Source organism: Quercus robur, chromosome 12, assembly GCF_932294415.1.
Source record: "Quercus robur chromosome 12, dhQueRobu3.1, whole genome shotgun sequence".
Lineage (NCBI taxonomy): Eukaryota > Viridiplantae > Streptophyta > Magnoliopsida > Fagales > Fagaceae > Quercus > Quercus robur.
In genome coordinates this window covers 39289771-39312596 of record NC_065545.1, presented here as the reverse complement: position 1 = coordinate 39312596, position 22826 = coordinate 39289771, and the positions used below count along the sequence as shown (strand labels likewise).

The following is a 22826-nucleotide window of genomic DNA, read 5'->3' as shown; positions in this document are numbered from 1 at the left end:
AGTTAGTCAAAATAATTAAATATTTGTGAGTTCATTCAAACAATTTGTTCATATATTGAATCATGTCAATCACAACAATTCATATTTTCTCTCTTTTTAATGGCATGAAATATAACCAATTCTCAAATATAATACTAGGTAATAAGTATTATACATGAACTATAAAGATAATTTTTAATAAAATATATATATATATTTATATAATATATTTTTTTTAACTTATAATGTTGTGCATTGTGTAGGACATTCTCTAGTTATTAATATATAACTAATATTTTGTTCAAAAAAAATAAATATAACTCAAATTGAAAAAAAAAAATTATGTACTTTAGATACTTGAAATTTATCATCTTTGTCAATCACTCCATAAAAATACTTTTTTTTTTTTTTTTTGTTGCTAAAATCCATGAGAGTACATGTAAGGGCGGGCTTTGATTCCTGGGCCCAAAAGATGAATGGATTAAGGACTAAAGAGCCCAATACAATGAATTTATCATCTTATGTATATCTCTCTTAAACTTGAATACAATTTCAGTTCTTATTGCTACAGTGTTACTTTACTGATTTTTCTGTCTCACTCCTTGGAGGTCTCTCACATTATATATATCTCCTTTCAGGCAATCTTAGCCCTCCATTTGTTGATCGTCCAGGCCACCACTTGAGTGCTTGTCCCATCAAACACATTCCCAAACCCCTTCTGAGTTGCGGCAGCCAAAACAGCACTATTTAGAGATTTTCTCCACATAAATGCAGCCAGGAGATTTGGTAGAACGCATTAAATGTGGGGGCAGCCACCATCCTTTTAGTCATGTTAGGGCTAACTCCCTTTTCGAAACTCTTTCTCAACAATAGGACCTCCCCTGGCAACGTGCCACTGACGCGGCCTTATCGTCCAAGGGGGCGATCTCCTTGGAATGGCATGCCCTCCTCGGCCCTAGGTATGACACATGGCAACACCACTTTATCAAATTTTTGTACCCCACAATACATATCTTCCATTAAATCATATAATTTAATTTCCACTTTAGGTGCGCAATATTTTTTCTACTAGCAACCAGATTCCTATTAAACACAAAAGAAAATTTAATAATACACACAATAAAAAATATAGAAAATAATTATTGATTAAGTTAGTCAAAATAATTAAATATTTGTGAGTTCATTCGAACAAGTTTGCTCTTATATTGCATTATATCAATCACAATAATTCATATTTTCTCACTTTTTAATGATATAAAATATAACCAATTCTTGAATATAACACTACACAATAAGTATTATACATAAACTATAAAGATAATTTTCTTATAAAATATTTTTGTTTGAACTTGTACTCCCACATTATAACTCCAATTGCATAAAAATGATTATCTAAAAAAAAAATACATACTTTAGATACTTCAAATTTATTTTCTTTGCCAATCACTCCATGAAAGTACATATCTTCCATTAAATCATATAATTTAATGTCCTTTCTAGGCACACAATATTTTTTCTACTAGCTACCATATTCCTATTACTCTTTCTTTTGTTCATATAATAAACAATAACACTGGTTCAAATGATAGCCTCATGTTAATGTCGTCATTTTGGTGTCATATAATAAACAATAACATTAACACAAGAACCTACCTATTTGTATGGTAAACTAAAATAATTTTATAAAATCTTAAATTGACTATGAAACTATATCATTGCGTGAATTGCTCTTGTCTTTAATTTATGTTACAATTTGATAAAGAAGCCATTAATTGAATGTGCAAATGTCTTGCAAAAAAATGTACCATACGGTTTCAAGTATTGCAAAAAAAAAAAAAAAACCTCAAAAATTCAAATATTAAAACTTTCGAAAGGCCAAAAAATATTAAAGAATGCCTAAAAACTATTGTGTGTGTCTATATATATATGACTATATAATAAAGAAACATAAAAGAAAGATGAGTTATCTTCAAAAGAATAAGTCATGGCTATAAATGTTGAAATCTACCAAAAGTTTCAAATATTGCAAAAAAAAAAAAAAAAAGAATCCAAAAGTACATATGCTAAAGGCCCAAAAAAAATCAAAAATTAAAAAATCAAAAGATTTAGAGCCTACATATTACTGAAAAAAAAAAAAAGTGACTACAAAGTAGATAAATATAAGAAAAAGATGTGTTACCCTAAAAAAATCATGGCTATAGTCTTTGAAATTTGCTAAACAATTTCAAATATTGCAAAAAATAACTTAAAATTTTAGATGTTAAAACTTATGAAAGGCCAAAAAATATTAAATAATCAGTTGCCAAGAAATTATTGAAATTGAACAATACACACACACACACAATAGAGATATATAAGAAAAAGATGAGTTCCCTTCAAAAGAATAATCCATGATCATAACTGTTGAAATCTGCTAGATAGTTTTAGATATTGCGAAAAATAAACCACAAAATACATATGTTAAAACTTCCAAAAGGCAAAAAAAATTAAAGAATCAAAAGATTCAGAACCTACAAGATAAAGAAACAAAATATATATATATATATATATATATATATATATATATAAATTTGCTTTCTAAATAGAGAAGCAAATGTTCAAGACCAAAGTGGTTGCAAAAGTATTTTAAAAACATAGGCAAGCTTGGGATAAAGACTTTGGAATACCTTGATGTAGGGCTGTCCTTTAGAACCTGATCCACTCGACACATCTGTCTGGGCCGACCTAGTGCCGATTACGATCGGCAACAAGTCTTTGCCTTCAACAACTAAGACTAGTGGGTCGGATGGTGGGTCTTTTTATGAAAACCTAATTCCAACCGACCCAACTAATCTATATACTAGAATCTCGCCATTTTCCATTAGAACGAGTAGTTCTCCAATCATTTGTTTTCAAATCTATTGAGATCCAACAATATCTCAAGAAATCTGTTGAGTTCTGGTCAAATCTCGTGGAGATCTTGCTAAATCTAGCCATATTTTGGCCAATTCCAACTGAATTTTGACTAGATCCCTCTTCCACAACTCTAACTGAGGACCAACCGACTTCAACCAAGGATTGACTCACCCAAATTGACACCTCTTATCGATCAATAGCAGGTCCAAATCTTGGAGACCTAAAGTGGTCGAGTTGGTTTCGGGTTGGGCACAAACCCGACCCGTGGACAACCCTACCTTGGTGTCATTGTCATTGTTGCTATTTTTTATGCTTGGATAGACTGTGGCTACAATTCATGACCCATTGTCCCTTATTTTGGTTATGCATGGTTTGACAATAAATACCCATATGTAGACCAAGGAAACATAGAGCAAGAAAAAAAAATTAAGTATTCAAGTGTTAGATTAGTCACAAACATATACAAAAAGACCATTTGAAAATCAAACAGATGGACCACTATACAATGAAATGTCGAATTCCCAAATTTTGATAGGAAATTTTACCAACACAGCGAAGCAGTGAAGGGTTGCAATGTAAAACCAACAACCTCTAAGTTTGTAATTCAAGGATAATATCAATATAAATTAATTGAATCTCAAATTCATATCCATGTCTTTGTATAATAATTACACAAATTATTGAATTTCAGAAAAACAATAAAATAAAATAGTAGAATAAAAGAAGGGTCCTTACCATTTGGTACTCCTCCTTCTTTCTCTAGCAATACGTTATGCCTCCATAATCCTCTTTTTTTAAAGTGAAGAATCCCTAATTTTTTGGCTGCCATTGACATAAAGAGAAAGCTCTCAAGGGTTAGGGTTTTGGGGTTTTGAGAGAGAGGCAGAGAGGGAGAACGACTTACGGGTTACGGTTTGGGGATGTAATCATGGAATAGTTTGATCTCAGTTTTATAATTGAGTTTTTTAAAAAAAAAAATTTAAAAATTAAAAAATATTGGGGACATAAATATCTATGAGAGTTGCAAAAGTTTATATGTCATACTAACAGAAAGTCAATAAAAAGTCAAAACTTTCGGCTATATAGTATTTATAGATTTATCGATGAAGTATGCTTTACCTATCATCATGTAGGAACGGGTAAACTAATTATTGACATTATGGCTTAAGCAATTTGATTAAGGTGGGACCTATCCTCGCTTTTGCATGGGAGGACATCTTAATAAGTTACAAGTGATAAGGAATAAATAGGCAAAAGAAGACATGGGTATTATAGGAAACGTATATTCAGTAATAATGATAACAATTTAAGAATAGTTGGAATTAATTGCAGTGCACCAAAAGAAAAAAAGCTAATTGAGACAAAGGCAAAGTAGATGGTCAGTGAGATCCACATCCACCCCACTTGTTTTTCGAGTCCGCCCTTTTTATCTTTTTTTTTTTTAATGTGCTTCTCCTACATGGCTACCACCACCCACAACAAATTGCCACACTTCTCTCATTTTTATATTTTATCCATTTGGCCAAACCCTTCTATACGGTCAATTTCGGAATATGCACTTTCACGATTGCTGGCCGAATTTTGCTATGCTAGTGATGCAGCGTAGGCGTGTAGAAGCAGAATCTGTAACACATAATTACTAAAACTTTTCCACGAAACTTAAGTTCCACAAGAACACTATGCTAGTAGGCAAAATAATAGAGAAAACATCTCTAACAAACTTTTATTAATTAACGTATAATAACAATAATCAACCCCTCTATAATGAGTATTTATAGGAATAAAATTTCTCCTACTCCTTTTAGAAAAAGAAATAATAAACCTACTACTACTTGAGAAAGGAAAAACAATTTAACTAGAAGGAGAAAAACAATTAAAATCCTAATTCAACAAGGAAAAAGAAAACAACATAAAATATTAAAATATTTTATTCTTCCTTAATCAATCTGCATCATTCTCTCGGGGTTGGGGAAAACTCGTCCTCGAGTTTTGTGTCAATCTTCCATGATCAATTGGAACCCCGAATAATCCTCTCCATTCTATTCTTCTGTGCAAGACAAGACGAATCAATATACTACTTATCAATCTTTTCTCACTCATAATAAATCTTGATGTACGGATTTTTATTCTTGACTTCTTTTGCCATAGTGGGATATATGAAGAAAGTACTAAAAAAAAATCCATGCACACATCCATAAACTTCATATTGCCTTCTCCACAAAAATTATTTAAAATCACTTGTTCACGCCTCTTGTGGACCTCTATCAATGCTTGTTCAATAAAATCCTCCCAGAAGTGATTAATAACGTTTTCCATTAATCTTTCCAAATTGATGTTAACTGTCTTACCAAAAAAATTTGAAAGAAGCTCATCAACCCCAATGAAATCATAGTGTCTAATGTGTTCAAGTTCAAGCTTTAGTAGATTAAAACTTTGTTCATCAATTGAGAACTCATCTACTACTGAACAAACCGATTGTACCAACCTATGATTGTAATCAGTAAAATCAATAACCCTTTGTCTTTGAACATCGAAAGTCTCATCAATGGTGTGAGTTATGGGCTCACCTTGTATGTATATGACTTTATTTTTATCAAGCTCAATCTTGTCTTCTTTACTAAAATCTTCAGGATAGTCATCATAAATTGGTGGAGAATCCCAATTTACTAATAAACTCTTTCAATGTATTCATCCTCCTTTTTGATATCGTAGTCTTGCTCCTTGACATCAAAATACTCCTCCTCCTCCACATAACGTGGATTTGGATGGCAGTTTTGAGGTCGGTTTTCAACGGCTAAGGCAGTGAGCTGCTTTGAAAGCGCATCAAACCACTCCTCTGTTCGTTGAAAGAACGCCTCTAATTGTGCATCGCGTGCAACCTCATCGCGTTCATACACGTCATCTATGGCAACAAGTCTTCCCCCACATGCTTTTCTTTGTGCCATGGTAGGAACCTAGCCTTGCTTTGATACCAACTGATGCAACATAGGAGTGTAGAAGCAGAATCTATAACACACAATTACTACAACTCTTCCACGAAACCTAAGTTTCACAAGAACACTAGGCTAGTAGGCAAAATAATAGAGAAAACATCTTTAACAAACTTTTATTAATTAACGCATAATAACAATAATCAACCCCTCTATAAAGAGTATTTATAGGAATAGAATTTTTCATACTCATTTTAGGAAAAGAAATAATAAACCTACTACTACTTGAGAAAGGAAAAACAATTTAACTAGGAGAAGAAAAACAATTAAAATCCTAATTCAAAAAGGAAAAAGAAAACAACATAAAATATTTTATTCTTTCTTAATCAATCTACATCAGCTAGGGTGTAAACAAAATGAAACAACCTTTGATGAAGGTTTCAGTATAAAGTGAGTTGTTAAGCATGTTAAAAATGTGAGAAAATTATTAGATAGTTTCGAAAAATAGTGAAATGATACTTCTTATTTATATATATATATATATATATGAATGAATAACGTGATACTCTTCTCTATTACATAAATAATAAATTACACTAAAACCTTAATTCATGCAGTCCATTATTATGTTAGATTAAGAAGTACGAAATTGCTGTGTTCTCGAAATGTTGAATAAATAATTACTTCACCAATATTGTTTATCTATAAATGATTAAATGTATGTTGGGGCTGCTTTTGATTTCAAGTTCAGGAGCTTGGAACTGATGCCTAAGCTCAAAATTTTTCAATCTGGAGGATGAGCTGAATAAACTTAAGAGGGGAATCCCAAACGATGTGATACTCACAAAGTTTGGTACTCTCATTTTTCTTACATTTAATTTTCATTAGAGCCTATTGCAGTGTTTAATTTTCTTACAAACCTGAAACATTGGTGTCCATTCATATGGCATAAAACCATGCTGCTTTGATTATTTTCTTACTTCCTAGCATTGAGGAACCTTGCCACACTTTGCCTCACATTATTATGAATTTTTTTTTTTGAGTAAACAGTAATACTTATTAGAAGACATACGAAAATAATAATATTAATATTTTAAACCGGATTTATAATACATTATGAACTCTAAAACTACTTATTAGAGAGATAACAACTTTCAAATGAGTAGTTAATATAATATATTGAGATACCATTTAATCCAAAAGTTTAAACTTATGAATTTGGGCTCAACTATATTATATTAAGTACCTATTTTTCTCATTATTATTTCATGCAGTGCATTCATACATGAATATCTAACAAAATAAACATCTTTACTCATTAAGTTACTAGTAAAAGAGTTTTTTTTTTTTTTTTTTTTTTTTGAGAGAGAGAGAGAAGGAGTCTAAATCAAGAATGAGATTGCTGGTTTTTATTAAAAAAAGTATAAGAATAAAACATAAAGATGAGTCGTATGAAAATGATATATATATATATATATATATGAAAAGATGTCTCTCTAACATTGTTCTTCACTTCTTTGGACTGACATTCTACACGATCTTATAATTATGCTTTAATTTATGGACCTTTTGACTAAGTTCAACTGAAGTATTCTTCAAAATCCAGGTCTCCATGTGCAAAAAATTAAAAAAAATAAAAAAAAAAAATCTTCTAGAAAGATTCCTAGTTTATTTTCTCGCCAATTCACACGCCTCATCGTCCCCAAAGTTATCTCTCATAAGGACCACATGTTTCCCTGATTACTGGCCCAGGCCCACCCTGTCTCATTGATCACCATTAGGTATTTCGAGTCTTCTACCATCTAGGATTCTTACACGTGGAACACAAGTGGTGTTGTGTTGGACGGTTCTCATCCATTTTACCTGCAACTTTCAAAAACACGTGCCTTCAAACTATTCCTATAACATTTCTTGTTAAGAGAGGTTTTTTTTTTTTTTTTTTTGCTAAACAAGAGAGGTTTATTCTAATGCCACAATTTTTATTATAACTATACTATGTAATCAATTATAATTAATTTTTTGTTACTTATACTTTTTTTTTTCCTTGTACTCACATTTAATCACTTAGAAATAAGTTTAGTTAGTTCAATTGGTAAAATTTCTAATGGTAATATAAGAGATCTAAGGTTTAATTCCTGCTTACATCAAGAACAAACACTATAAATTAAAACTCTTAAAAAAAAAATCACCTAAAAAAAGTTATGACATTGTTTGTGAAACTAAAATTTAGGGCTCATTAAACTTAACAACTATGTAAAAAAGCATACTATCAAAATATTACTCCTAAAAATGGGTATGAGTTTACATGTCAATTCCACATCTGTTAGAGAGTACATATATTTTCAACTAATACTATTTTTGAAGACAAATTAAGTTGGCCTAAAAGTTATCCTAAAAAAGAAAAAAATTGGCCTAAAAGTTTGTTAATAATTATAAAAGTTTTTTTTTTTTTTCCATTTATCAAAAGGAGTATTATATTTTTACTTTATTAAAAAAAAAAATTATGAATTCGGGTTTGGTACAGTACTGGGTGAACAACTTTAAGCTTAAATGAATGGATAGTAATGAAAGGTAACGCGTTGCAAATCAGGTGGTAGAAGGGCGTAGAAAGTAAGATATTCTGCACATTAAAAAACAAAAAGTGAGTCAAAGACTCAAAAGTGTAAATTTGAAAGTGAACACTGATCCACTCGGAAAAATATAAAGCGCTTGGACCGCACGTAGAACGAGTTATACCAAGGAGGTAAACGAGGGTTCACAATGGCTTCTACTTTAAATCATCATGTTCTCCTCAAAGCTCATGTTGTAAGCAGTGACTACAATGCCACTCGGAATTGGTACCAACCTAAACAAATGTTCTTATGCATCCTTTAACAAAATCCTTTACTTAGATACCCAAGTAAACACTTGATATAGAACTTAACACACGTTCATATGATCCATTTGTACAATTCAATCCAAATAAGTTCACACAATTTAGGGTATCATAATAATTGTGATACCATTGAATTTATCACATAGATATATTAAACGGATTTGATTGATTATGCGTGTATTATGCGAACAGCTGTTGAGTATCACATTAATTTTTTTAGGTATACCATAAATGTGATTAGCACCTTTTTTTTTCCCAGATCATTATAAATAGTATTAAAGTCAAATTAGTAACATCACGTGGCTCAAGGCTCTATAGTACAATATGGACCCTAATGAAAATGTTAGGAATTTAAGGGTAGAAAATTGCAATACCCCGAATTGTGTGGATTGGCTTTGTTAGGTGCGTGGTGTGTAAGTGTATTGACTTTTGCATTAGGTGTTTACTAGGTCGATCTGAGCTATATAAACAACTAAAATGATCCTTAATTATGATTAGATTAATCATTTTAGAAATGTAGATATGATTAGCGTTTTTCCTGATTTGTTATATAAAGTATTTATACCTTGGTCTTAACCCATTTTATACTGCAATGTGTGTTTGGCCATCACAAATTTGTTTAAACTCATGAAGGAACATAGTAATGCTTTTCATACCTTTTGAGTAATAATGAAGGCGTTGAGTTAAAGTGAATTTACGCTCTTGTGAATCATGTACCAACTCTTTGAGTAAGGCTTTAATTTCCATACCTCAGTCAAAATGTCTAGTCCAACAACTTGTCCGAGTACCTCTTCTAATTATAAGCTACCAATAATCCACCCAAATTAAAGTAGGCAATCTAACCTCATCCATAATGCAAAGTTAGGATTTTCAATAAAATGCTTCTTATCCATATATAGCTTCAGCAATTGAGCTAGTCACAAAGGTTTTGGATATTGGAATTGTCCATCAAGAAAACTTAGCATATCCTGCTGGTCTCAATTAAAGTCATTCCTTATCTCTTCCAAAGTTGGAAATTTGATTATCTTATTAACGAGTACAAAATAAAATATATTTTTCTAATATATTTTTTAATTTTGCACAATAATAAGGAAGTTGCTGTGACATTTAGTACAAAATCAATTATTGATGATTGTTACAATTTAATATAGCGTATAGTTCCATTTCAATAGATTATGAATAATTGAAATAGAAATGTATTAAGAAACAATCATTTTATATACTTTTTATTTTATTTTATTTAAACACATTTTATTAATACTGAATAGATGCTACTTGTTTTTTATATTTTAATTTAGTTTGAATTTCAGTATATTCCTTATTTTTGAATGGTCAATTTTTTTTTTTTTTCATGCTTTGAATTTTAGAGGTTAGACTTTAGTGCAATGGCAAGTGTCATTCATCCAAAGCAACAAGTCACATGAGTCAAGAATCAGCCTCTCTTCTTTTACATCTTATAAAGTAGAAGTTTTGTACATTGTAAACAACTTTTAAACCAATAACCCCCACCCAAAGAACAATTCTAGCTTCGTTCCTAGTGATTTCGAATATGATCATTACCACTATCATATGATCCCATCTCCCAAATTATCTTCGGAACTATCATCAATAGTACCGACTATTGAGAATTGACCTTGACTATCCCTGGTTGTGAATTGTGATGATGACATTGACACCCATGAAACAAGAACTAGTAATTAAGCTTAGGGATAGGGAACCCAACTTATTACAAGTTGTGTGAAATAGACTATGATTAATAATGATTTTTAAAGAGGATGAATTGAAATAATTTTAAAAAAATAAAGTATTTTAATTAAAAAAATTCAAAGTTTCAGATTTAATTTCGAACCATCCTCAATTAAAAGAAGAATTATATAACTTGTTCAGAAAATTTACAACATCCTTCACCATATATAGATTCTGAAACATTATTCTAATAATTAATCTATATCCTTCACCAAACATTCAGCTACAATATTATTCCAACAATGGGAATAGAACCAACAAACTTGGAATGTAAAACTTGAAATTTCGGAAAGGCAGGTCAACCCTACACTCTCACTTTTAACTGGGAAAAGAAAATGATTTACTGTATCAAGCTTTTATGCTGATTGGGTAACAAGATAGGCCTTCCTTTTAGAAAAGCAAGTCGTCTTCTGTGGAAAATTTGAAACACGTTTATGGCAATGTATTTATTAATGATTCAATATGACCCACACGAAGAGGGTAAGATCACACATGATATTAGTCTTTCCCTATTCCTTACAGGTCAGGTGTGTGTGACCCATCAAAGGTTAGCAATGGGGGCATGTCGTTTTACACCTACAGTAGGAGATCATTTCCTACTCCTACTATCTCCACAAACACATTGAAAAGATCTACACAACCAATAGCCGCCCATACAAATATTGATGAAAATATACAAATTAAAAAATAAAAATTGAAATAGAAAAACTCATATGGATTTTCCAAGTAGAGAACAAACCCTTCACACAAATATTGCTGAAAATGGAATGTAGTTCGATTTTTTTAAAATATAAAAGTTATCTTCAACTCATATAATAATAACAACAGTAATAAAAATAATAATTTATTGTAAGACTAATGAAAATTTTAAAATAATTTACCCAAAGTGAAAATAATATCAAAGTTTCAACAAGCTTAAATTTCAATTCCATTAAAACTAGATTTTGAAAGTTTCCAAGAAACTTAAAAGAAGTTTTTGTTTACTAACTTAAGGTAATTTTTCTTTTTCTTTTTTATGTTGAAATACAATTTAGTTGGGGTAGCTTCTAAATTGATTCTTTCACTATGTAAATTTACATTTTACACCCTTTTTAGTATTACAATAATATCAATGTGTTTTCTTCCAACATCGGTTTAAATCTTGTGTGAGAGTCTAATGAACATATTTGATATTTCTGATAAAAATAATGTGATAAACAACAATACTGGGATTAGTATAATGTCGATGAAGAACAAAGTTTGTGAAGGTTGTGAAATATTGGGAATTAATGATCCTGTAATAAATATGGGCAGTGAAATTAAGCATATGAAAAAGTTGGATATTATAAAGCAAATCCAAAAATTTCTTGCATCATTTTCCAATGGTCAAAATTTTCTTTCTCATAAAAAAAGCTAGAAAAAGATGGGCAATTGCATTAGAATTATTTTAACCAAAAAAATCAATGGTCATTTTAGCCTTGGCCCCTCTTTAAGAATTGAGCCAAAAATCCACGGAGCTTTCAACTTAAGTTGTGCATACATGGCAACCACACACAAGCCCCATTCGGGTCCCACCTTGATTGGCCAAAAAAAAAAGATTCAAAAAGCATCATCATCATCATCGTCACCATCATGAAAAAGATCCAAAGGCCAGCATTAATCCAAGAAATTGGGACCCACACATAGAAAACTCATTCGCTAAGGCACCGCCTTTCTGACTCATGAAACCAAAAAGGAAAAATATAAATATCGTTTGTGTTTGTATGAGGGCGGCTGACCTACTTTTACAATTCCTAGAACCAAGACTGCCTCGCTTTCCCACAACCAATCTCATTCCGACACGCCTCACGCTGACGATTCCCACTTCTTTTTACACCCCTTCCCACACGAGACGGCCGCCATGGGTCCCACCACTTTTGGAATTTTAATTTTCACACTCGTAATAAACAAAGAAAATAATGAAATTATTACAAGGGACTAATTATTACACATACAAAATAAAAATCTATTATTTCATTTTTCATATATAGACATTTCCCCTATGTCCAAGGGAGTTTACATTGTCTTTTCCAGGTTTTTCTTCCCTCCAAAAAAAAAAAAAAAAAAAAAAAAAACCACAAAACCAAGTCTTTACATTTTCAACAAAACTCCAAAACTTATGTATAATCACTCTAATAACCATCCCTATATATATATTCTTCCAACTAAAAATAAAAAGAAAAAAAAAGAAAAAAAAAAAAAGAAAGCTTATTTTTCTATTCCCTATTGCTTCACCGACCACCCCAGAGTAATCCTTCAGATTTGTCTTATTATTTTTCCACATTTCCCAACTTTATCTTCTACTTATATGTACAAATACTAAAAAGAGGTAGACAACACTGCGGGGTGACCCATTTTCCAACACCGGCCTTTCGAGGTGCAAAAAGCACTGAGCATTGGAGACTAGATTAGCTTGGAGAGGTATATTCCGTATAATACCGAGCTTATTGCACGAGATATAGTAACTATAGGCGACGACTGAGAGCAAAAGTTAAAACTTTTCTTCACAGCCATCTGATCAAAGCAATTATATGCCTAATAAGACGGCTGTGAAAAATTCTAAGTAATTAACATTTGCTCCTAATCATCAATTATAAGGTATTGCATCCCGTACAATAAACTAACTATTGCATAGGATCTTGACCACGAGAGGAGTACATTGTATATGTGGGGGTACTAACAGTAATGAACGGAATATATATGTAGTGCTTCTAGTATTCTATGATTAGGCCCCCCATTGGTGCACGATGGGGAATTCCCTTTCTTCGCTTTGCCGTTCGGTAATTAGCCGAAGTTGGGGGTGGTGTTGAGGGAGTGAAGCCTCGAACCTTGCTCTTCTCTCTTCCATGGCTGCTACTACTGTATGAGTCCTCCGAGTCTGACGCCATTGCAGCCGAGTGCCTCTTCTTCTTTTGGAAATTCTTTGACGTCCCCACAATCTATAATCAATAATGACAACAAGTAAAGAATTAGCCCCCACACCCCTGGTTGAATTGCAATTTGCATAATGTGAAACCGCAAATAATTGTGATGGGCCACAACTAAACCTAATAAGAACCCCAATTTCAATTTGTGCACACTTTGTGAATACTTTAGTTGAAAAAATTGAAAGTCTCGCATTAGTACATCATACATTAGATTACCCCAAACGCAAATCAAAATCAAAAGTCAACACATTTCAACCAATCACATGAATGTCATTAAAATTGAATTTTACTTGGTTACAAATAAAATTGAATTTTACTTGGTTACAAAGAAAATATGACCCACAACCACCTCAACTTGTTCTCCATTTTAGGATCAAAATAAATAAATAAATTGCTCTCCATTTTCTTTTCAATCAGTTTCTTAATTACCAGCCAAACAGTGTGACAATTTCAAGGGAAGCAAAAAAAAATAAATTGCGAAAAATTGTGGGAGTGAAGTACCTTGCAACCGAGAGAGCAAAAGCGGAATGAGTCAAGGAGGCTGCGCTCGCAGACCTCACATGTGTTGGTGACACCTTTGCCAGGCCTTGGCTGAGGGCGTTCGTTCAAGAACACAACCCTGGCACTGTTGATAATGTAGGTCTGGACTCCTGTAATGTCCAAAACTTTCTGAATCTCAGAGACCCTAATCACATCATGGTATGAGGACCTCCTTATCTGTCACCAAACAGAGAAGAAACACATTAGGAATTCATTATTCTTGGCAGTCAAGTGTGGTACAGAAAGAAGGAACATGTGAAATCTCTGACACATTAAAATGAAAAATGAGAACTTTGTGTATTTGACACAGTTATTTAATCTGTACGAATACAGAGAAAATGCAGGAAGAGAAATTTGGAGGCATGGGTTAAGTAGAGACTCCAGTCAATAAACATACACATAAAAATTTCCATCCATAAAATTAAAAAAAAAAATTTCTTTGACCCCCCATTTTTCTCAGAAACCGATAAAAGACAGCGAAGAGAAAAGGTTGAGTAATTGGAAAGCCAAATTTCCCAAAAAGAGAATGGAAATAGAGGAATCTTGTGGTTCCACAGAAGGAAAAAAGAAAACCTTGGAAAGTAGCCATTGAAATAATAGAACCCAAATTTGACTACAATGAATGTAACCAAAAAGATAGGAAAATATATGAATTCAGAGAGAGGAAATGGTACCTGAATAGCACGGTGGTCCTTATGATGATTGAGACAGAGAGAGCAAAGAGCACCGTTCATGCAATCCAAGCAGTACATATTGCATTCACTCTTGTGGGAATCAGCGTGCAACTTGCATTGAACAAAGAAGCTCTCTCTGAGCAAAGGTTTCAGCCATGGAGGCCACCTGTTGTCCTCTTCATCAGGACCTCCAGCGCCCTGTTTTCCAAAACCAAGAGAAACCCAGCATTTCAATTAGACTCAAATATCAAAAACCATAGCAATTCAAATCAAAAAGTTCAAAAAAATGAAAAAAAACACTTCTACCCAATTCAAGTAAAACAGAGCACATTGAGCAGACCCAGAAGAGAAAACCGAAGAAAATAAAAGAAAGAGTCCAATGCAAAGTAAAACAAAGAAAAAAAGCTAGTGTTGTACCATGATTCTCCTATTCTTGGGCTTGATTTCCCGAACAGTGGTTTCTTGATTTTCGATCGCCAGCTTGAAAATACAGAGTATTCTGTTTTGAGACTTGGAAATTTTGTTCTAAAATGTGTTTGAAAACAGAGAGAAACAGAGCAAAACCAGAGAAACAGAGAGAGAGAGAGAGAGAGAGAGAGAGAGAGACAGTGTGTGTTGTGTGAAAGTTGTGTGTTTTTGGAGAGAAAGAAAAAGGAATATGTTTTCTAAGAGTGGTGGCGGTCAGGGATGGAATGGGTTCTCTTGTAGTTGTAGAGAATTGTAGAAGAAAGAGAGAGAGAGAGACAGAGAGAGAAAAACAGAGAGAGAGTCGTTCTTATCCTTACAAAGTCTACACCCAAACCTAGCTCCGAACCCAAACCTAAAGCAAATAGATGCGTTGGGTGCAAGGAACCCACCTCCTTCTTTCCTTTTTATTTCCTTTCATTTTCATGCTCTCTTTGGTCTTATCATTTTTTTTTACTCTCCTCGTTTTTCTTCTGTAATATATTAATCTAATAATTTAATTGCTTTTATAATTGTGAATATTAAATGCTTTCATGGCCACTCATGATAAGTGATTACCACATTTTTTTAAAGGCTAATAATTGATTCCTAATTGTGATTTGGGCACACCCTTTGCTAATTAAACTCACTCTTATTTGCGGTTCTCATTTTACAATTATTTAAGTCACATACTTTGAGGTGCAGTGTCTACTCTTCTTTCTGGTCCTAAACTTCTAATCCTTAGTCGAACCTGTTCTTGTTAAATTTGCAATTAATTTTGAAAAATACTTAAATTATTACTCTTCTCTTCAATACTCTTCTCTTGTAATTCACGCCACTTCAATACTCTTCTATTTATAAATTAACGTAATAATGAAAGTAATTTACGCCACTATTTCAACAACATTATAAATAACTATTTGAATTACCTTTTGAAAATGCTTAAATTATTACCAATTTTACTAGAAAAAGTTTATAGACTATAATATGGCAATAAGTATAATTAATGACACATCAATAATATAATAAATAATTTTCTTAATTATTATTTTAATATAAATTTAAAAATTGACACATCAATTTGTAAACATATGTAATAAGAATAAATGCTCTCCTAACAAAGGTTAGTGTAATTTGCCCATAAAATGAAAAAGGGCATGAATTTATTTATTGCAATTATAAAAACCCACAAAAGGCAAAGTATCATTTCCTTAAACATTTGGGAGATTGATGTTATTTGCCCAAATTTATAACATTCTTTATATCACTCATTATTATTATTGTTTGTAAACGTGACACATCATGTTGTAAGTCTTATATAGTGAAATGTGGCTAAGAGTTTTATTGTTTAACTGACACCTTTAATATTTTTAACCGAAATATTTAAAGTACATTAAATCTCTCAACCCCATTGTAACTAGTAAATTTTTTTTTTAAAGTGTAATATTCTCGACATCACTTTTAATATTTTTCCTAACTAGATGATGTAAATAATCAATGGTCTCCCAATTAAAAACCACACAAATTGATAATATTGAAATCCTATACTTTGGGAAAAGAGTATTTGAATCTTGATTCTAATGGGAGAATGTGATACAAGGCTTTTTGTGAAATCCCATGTAGTTTTGTATTATAATTTTGCAAGTACAAAGCTCATCAACTTCAAGTGTAGGAAGCAACAGGGAAAACAAACTGTTAAAACTAACTCAGTTTGGCATTAAAGATCTACGTTTGCATCAATGTTGGCCCTAATCATTTGAGTTTGGTTTCCAGTCGGCACCTGTAATTAAAAATCAGATCTAAGAACCTCAAATTGTTAGATTTAAATTATGAATCATATATAAATGATTAATTGTAACAGTAGTATTAAATAGACTGAACCCAAAAGATTCCATTTTTGCTGTGGGGAGGTCGGATGTAATGACAAAATCACTTTCATTTACTCACATATTTAAAGTGAGGACAATAAGATGTTGGAATGAGGATAGTCCTATTTATGGGTCGATTTCAAGATTTCAACATCTACTAATATTGAGTGAGGGTTTTACAGATGTATTCCCTTAGGATATATGTTAGTAAATTATTTTAAAATTTTTTTTATTAAAAATTGAAAAAATTATCAAACTTTTTAATAGTTTTTTTCAATTCTCAAAATTTCTTTTTTCTTAAAATAAATTGTTAATATATACTCTAAAGACAGAATAATTATCAAGTTATAAATAATGGATTAAATTGTTTGATAGGAAGCACCCAGTGAATTGACAAATAAGAAATAATACAACATTTTTTTTTTCCCAATCAATCATTATTGGGTGTGCAGAATTATTGTCAAGTTGATGGAAGACCATAGGCCATTAGTCATTAGTGCTCTCTGCGAATATTGTAAACTCTTAAAATGATCAAATGATACGGCACTGAATGACTATTTGGGAAAATACATGACATGGTTTTCATCATCAAGTAGTAGGCGACACACACAATGCGCGTGTGCGTGTTATTACCAAAGCATGTAACTACCTCTATATGATTGGCACTCAGACCGAATAAAAAGATCGCAGAACGTTACTTAATTGGTTGTTTTTTCGATACCACCTACGTACGAAAATTATTTATTGGAAAATCAGATTTTCTTTAATAGAGGATTAAATTGTGTGAACATTAATTTGTTATTGTCTTAATCTGATAATAAAGAGTAATTATTATATAACGAATGTATCTTAAAAAAAAAAATACAAATATAGAATGGGATTTTAAGGAGAGATGGTTTTTTTTTTTTTTTTTTTTTTTAATTTTCATGCCACATACAATCTACTAGAATTGAATGGAAAATAAAAATGTCTGTATTCCGAGGCTTGAACAGACCACCATCTCACTTAATAATTTATGTTTTTAGATTGAACTAACCGGTACCCATTTCAACCAAATATGATTTTTTTTTAATGTTTTATTTTGTTTTATATATAATATGAAAATTATTAGTATGCATTTTATTATGATTTTATTTATATATGAAAATCTCTATTCTATCATTTAATGAAAATATGATGTGACATGTCCTGTATAGAGGGCCTTGCATATAGGAGTTTTAAAGCAGAATCTTTATAGAATTTAAACTCAATTAAAAAAGTATTTACATAATTACATGAAAAATATGGAAGGTATGTAATTTGATAATTATAGTAGTATTAAAATGCATTTATTATGATTGTGTTTGTATATAGAACTATCTTTTTTCTTTTTTTCTTTTTCATATAAGAATCATAAAGGGAACTATCTAATCTACCATTTAGAAGGGAAATTTTTTTTTTTTTTTTTTTTTTTGAAGTGGCAAGATTTTAAAGGAGGGTGTCAATAGAAGAAGTTTTTTTTTTTTTTTTTTTTTTTTTTTTTGAGGAACATAAGAGGTTTTATTAGGAATGACAAAATTTAGCTACAAAATTGGTTGTAACCTTAAGTTACAACATTACTCAGTATCATTTATATGACAACATATTTTGGAAATTTTAACTGTTAAATTGTATGTTCTTTATGTTCATAATATACATATCAAATTTTGTGCCAATTGAATATTATTTACTATATGATCTATAAGTTTACATTTTATGCATAATTTTAAACTAAAAAAACTGGCAAATTTAAACAAATTATTGATGGCATAGTTATTGATCTTTAATTTTATATAAATTTTGTAAGCATGGAGGATATAAGAAGAAAATGTAATCCAACAGTGGATTTTTCAAAATTCACTTCTAATAAAAAAATATTAAGTAAGGTTGTAGTCTTAGGGTACAACCAATTTTGTAGCTAAATTTTGTTCTTTAAGAATTTTTTTAAATTAAAAAAAAAAAAAAAAATTTAATGTTGACATGGAAGAATATGGATTTTCGAAAATTTATTGTGGGCATGGAACTATCACTGACTTAAAGTACAAAGTTAAACAAAATTCATGTATAGCTTAATCCAAGCATGCTGGTAAGAGGGGAAAAAAAATCCTAGAACTACTAAATGGCATGGGAAGTAATTAAGGTCAAGGCTGGTGTCCACCCCTGGGGCTGGCTTTGGTAAAATTCGATGTGGAGACTATTGTCACTTTGGTTGCACTTTGCTGCTGGAACCACAAAGTAGAAATCTTGGGCAAAATTTGCTTAATAATACTTTTTTAGAAAAAATTTTGGTGAATAGCATGCGGTTGATCTTATTTAGTTAAGTAGAAAGTTTTTGGAACTCGAGTTTGTCAAACTTGAGTTCCAACTTAAAATTGAGTTTAGCAAACTCAAGTTCCAATTGGTTTGGTCGTCTGATGTGGATTTAAAAAAAAATAAAAATAAAAAGAACAAGTGGAACTCAAGTTTAGCAAACTCAAGTTCCAAGCGGTTGAAAATTTTCCATTTCAAACTCTCATGTTTTCTCTAGTTTTAATATAGATGAAAGACACTTGGGTTCTATGAATTTGTCCAAAATTTTTTTGTTTCAATTTGGGTGATGCTTTCTTCTCTAGCGAGATCTGGTCTTAGCTCTAAAAAAAATTACTCGATAGTAAACTTGAGTTTACTAAACTCGAGTTCTACCTCTTTTTTTTATATATATATATATATATATATATATATACTATTATTATTTTAAAATCCATGTCAAACAACTAAACCAATTGAAACTCAAGTTTTGTAAACTTGATTTTGGGTTGGAACTTGAGTTTGACAAAGTCGAGTTCCAAAAAGAGTGTCAAACTCGAGTTCCAAAAAGAGTCTACTTTGCTAAATAAGTTTAGCTGCATGCTATTCACCAAAAAAATTTCTAAAAAGTTACTATTCAGCAAATTTTGCCTGAAATCTTGAATGTGGACTCTCGCTTTGGATTGAAGCTAATGTGGCTTTTGTTTACGGTCTAGAGCATGAAGGAATGAATAATTATAAGATCATGGCATTTTCATACACATTTTGTTATAGCCGTCTTACATGGTTGATTGTGAGTGGTGGTGGGTCAATGTGAAAGTTATAAACAACTAATCACAATCTGCCACGTAAGACCGTTGTGACAAAGTATGTGTGGAAATATGTGATCATGAAGGAATAGGGGAGACCAACTTTTATATGCCCTAAAAGAGGAAAAAGAGAGGCTAAAATGCAAGCACCCTCTAAATTTTGTTAAAATTCATTTTAGTCCTCTAAGTTTTAAATTTATTCAATTAAGGTATTCCGTCCAATTTTGTCAAAAAAAATTGATCTTAAAAAAGTGATTTTCACATGAAAAAATCTATAAAATTAATAAAAATATTTTACAGATTTTTTTATGTAAGAATTTTTTTTTCAAAAAATCTTTTTTTTTCTTTTTCACTGGTTAATTGTATACTTAATAACAATTTTTTTTAATGAAATTGGACAAAAGGCCTAAATTGAATAACTTTGAAATTTAGAGAAACTCAATTAAATGAAAGTAAAATTTGAGGACTAAAATAAATTTCAGTCAAACTTAGAAGGTGTACTTTGAATTTTAGCACACACACAATAAAAAAAAAAAAGTGTATAGCACCAATCATTAATGATATATATATATATATATATATATAAATATATATATTGCTTAGAGATGCCAACTTTTTAGCCCATGATTTTGCTAAACATGAAGTCGGAGTTACAACAACTTTCACAATTGTTGATATAATACGTTGTAAATGATAAATTATAAAGTGATGTCAATGGAGAACTTAATGAGAATAGGGGAAAAAAAATGTCAACTCAATTGTCGTAATAATAATTGTCTATAGCATTACCTTTTTCTATATGGGTTTGTTGTTGTACCTTAGGGGAAGGATCTTCATCTTCACAGTTCTTATGATAATGATGCCTTTTAAATTGGACGCTTTTGATAACATTCCCACTGTGAAAATGACCTAAATAACAAAATATTCCTACTGTAAATTTCCATTTTATTGTATAACTACTTATCTCTTCATCGTGAATGGTGGAAGAGGACAAATGTCTATAAAATAAGCTATAAAGGATTTACTTCTTGTAAATTTGCATTTTAAGGATTTACTTCTTAAAGACACATACCACTTCAAACTAAAATCTCTCTCACACACACATATATATGGGTTTGACTTAAGTTACTCTCAATGTAATTTTAAACAATATTACATAACCTAAATACTTTTTATTACATTAATATTTCAAAAATTATACTATCGGATTGCATTTTCCCTATATTTTTAACTTGCATACAAAATTTATTGCCAATTTGGTGCAATTTACTATTTGATCTAGAAATCCATCTATTAAACCCAATTTTTAATATTAAAAACTTGAAAATTAAACATTTGATCAATGTGAGAGTTATTCATCTCAAGTCATCTTGAAATGTTACAACCATACAAAGTATAAGAAGAAAATCTAATCTAATAGTTAATATGTTATAATTCATATCTAATAATATAAAAAAAGTATGGAGTATAATATTCTGCGAGATTCAATATATACATAAAATCACACGAATCATGACAAATTGAATACATTATGGAATGTGGGACATGAGTACGGCTATCAGACCAGGCCCTCATAGAACAATGATAAAGGCTCACAGAGTGCACATTGGGTACAGGATACTTCTTTGGAAACTCATTATCAATGCTAGATAATACGTACACATAATAGTTACATACCTATATGTTTCTGACAGGTGAAAGGATGAAGCTTGCCATGCCTTATTACTAACTGCACATGGGGCTGCTCATGAAACTTAAGAAAGCCTCCTCCAAATTGGAGAAAGCTCCATAGCTTAGCCAACTTAAAGGATACATAGTAATACACTATGTTAATTTTGAGAGTAAAACAAAAAGGTATAAGCTAGAAATGCTTTATGTACCATTTGGTGCTGGTTCTTCGTCATCACAACTAGCTGTAATCTGTAAACATCATTGATGCCTGAAAGGAGTTTGATTTGCTTATATTCCAGACTTTGAAATGATTCTAGGATTTCGAAACGATACCTTACATGATTCTAGGATTTATAGAATTTTTTCTTTTTATGAATAAATAAAAAAAGGTAGAAGGGAGCTATTAGAGTGGCTTCTTTACCTGGACGTTATCATAGTAGTATCTTACTGAGTCCAGGCCTACAAGCAGGAGAACTGATGACCCATAATTGATATTCTAAACTCACAAGGGCACTAGTGGGCATTGAGTAGGGGGTATAAAGTTTTTCTCAAGTGATTCTCATTGCAAGATTCGAATTTAGGACCTACACCCCCTCAATCACTCAGGGGTGAAGGTAAGTATAATATTATCCAGTCCCTCGACAAAGCCAACAGAGTAATTATTTTTATGTAGATTCCAATTATAACTTCACTGGGGAAGGAGGACAATTATCTTGCTCTGAAAACCTCTCAAATACTATTATTCTCTCTATCCTGCTTTCGCTATATGAAGGTACGTACATGAGAAGTTGTTCCCATTCTTCCCCTACTATGAGACTGGCACTCCCTTATATCAATATTCCACCATGGCTACTGGTTTGTTGGGGATAAGACCTGTGTAGGTTCATTTTTGGTATTAGGCCGATGCAATGGTGGAGCTTGGACTTCAGTGGGAAAAATTGGAATAAAAATCAAGCCAAAAATATTTTTATGACATTAATAAAAAAAATATAATAATAATAATAATAATAATTATTGAATTGTCATACAAAATGCACTATAATGTAAATTATAACTTATTTTTCATACCTAGGTTAATTTACTACTAAAAGTATAACAATATACTTAAAAGGTAGTATATTATTTGTGGGTTCCAGCTAACTTAAC

The 22826-nt window shown here is 31.2% G+C and overlaps 1 protein-coding gene and 1 long non-coding RNA gene across 3 annotated transcripts; both read right to left on the bottom strand.

Annotated features, from left to right (window-relative positions):
* Positions 1–419: 419 nt before the first annotated feature.
* Positions 420–4073, bottom strand: LOC126710260 (uncharacterized). 2 transcript variants are annotated; one of them, XR_007649608.1, is made up of 2 exons: positions 3610–4073; positions 420–1062 (listed from the first exon to the last, which is right to left on the bottom strand). It is a non-coding gene; the product is annotated as an uncharacterized LOC126710260 (long non-coding RNA). The 2 variants fall into 2 exon arrangements; XR_007649607.1 differs by having other exon boundaries at positions 420–934.
* Positions 4074–12402: 8329 nt separating this feature from the next.
* LOC126708657 (protein RGF1 INDUCIBLE TRANSCRIPTION FACTOR 1-like) lies at positions 12403–15350 on the bottom strand. Its single transcript, XM_050408499.1, has 4 exons — positions 15002–15350; positions 14585–14782; positions 13872–14087; positions 12403–13382 (listed from the first exon to the last, which is right to left on the bottom strand). Exons 1-4 carry the CDS (start codon positions 15002–15004, stop codon positions 13155–13157), a joined length of 645 nt encoding a protein of 214 aa, XP_050264456.1. The 5' UTR covers positions 15005–15350; the 3' UTR covers positions 12403–13154.
* Positions 15351–22826: the final 7476 nt, after the last annotated feature.

What these genes read in the sequence shown, in the direction of transcription:
- LOC126708657 (XM_050408499.1), bottom strand. An exon ending in AGGACCACCGTGCTATTCAG is followed by an intron (nt 14,088 to 14,584) that starts GTACCATTTCCT and finishes GTTTGGTGACAG; the next exon opens with ATAAGGAGGTCCTCATACCA. An exon ending in TTTGCTCTCTCGGTTGCAAG is followed by an intron (nt 13,383 to 13,871) that starts GTACTTCACTCC and finishes TATTGATTATAG; the next exon opens with ATTGTGGGGACGTCAAAGAA.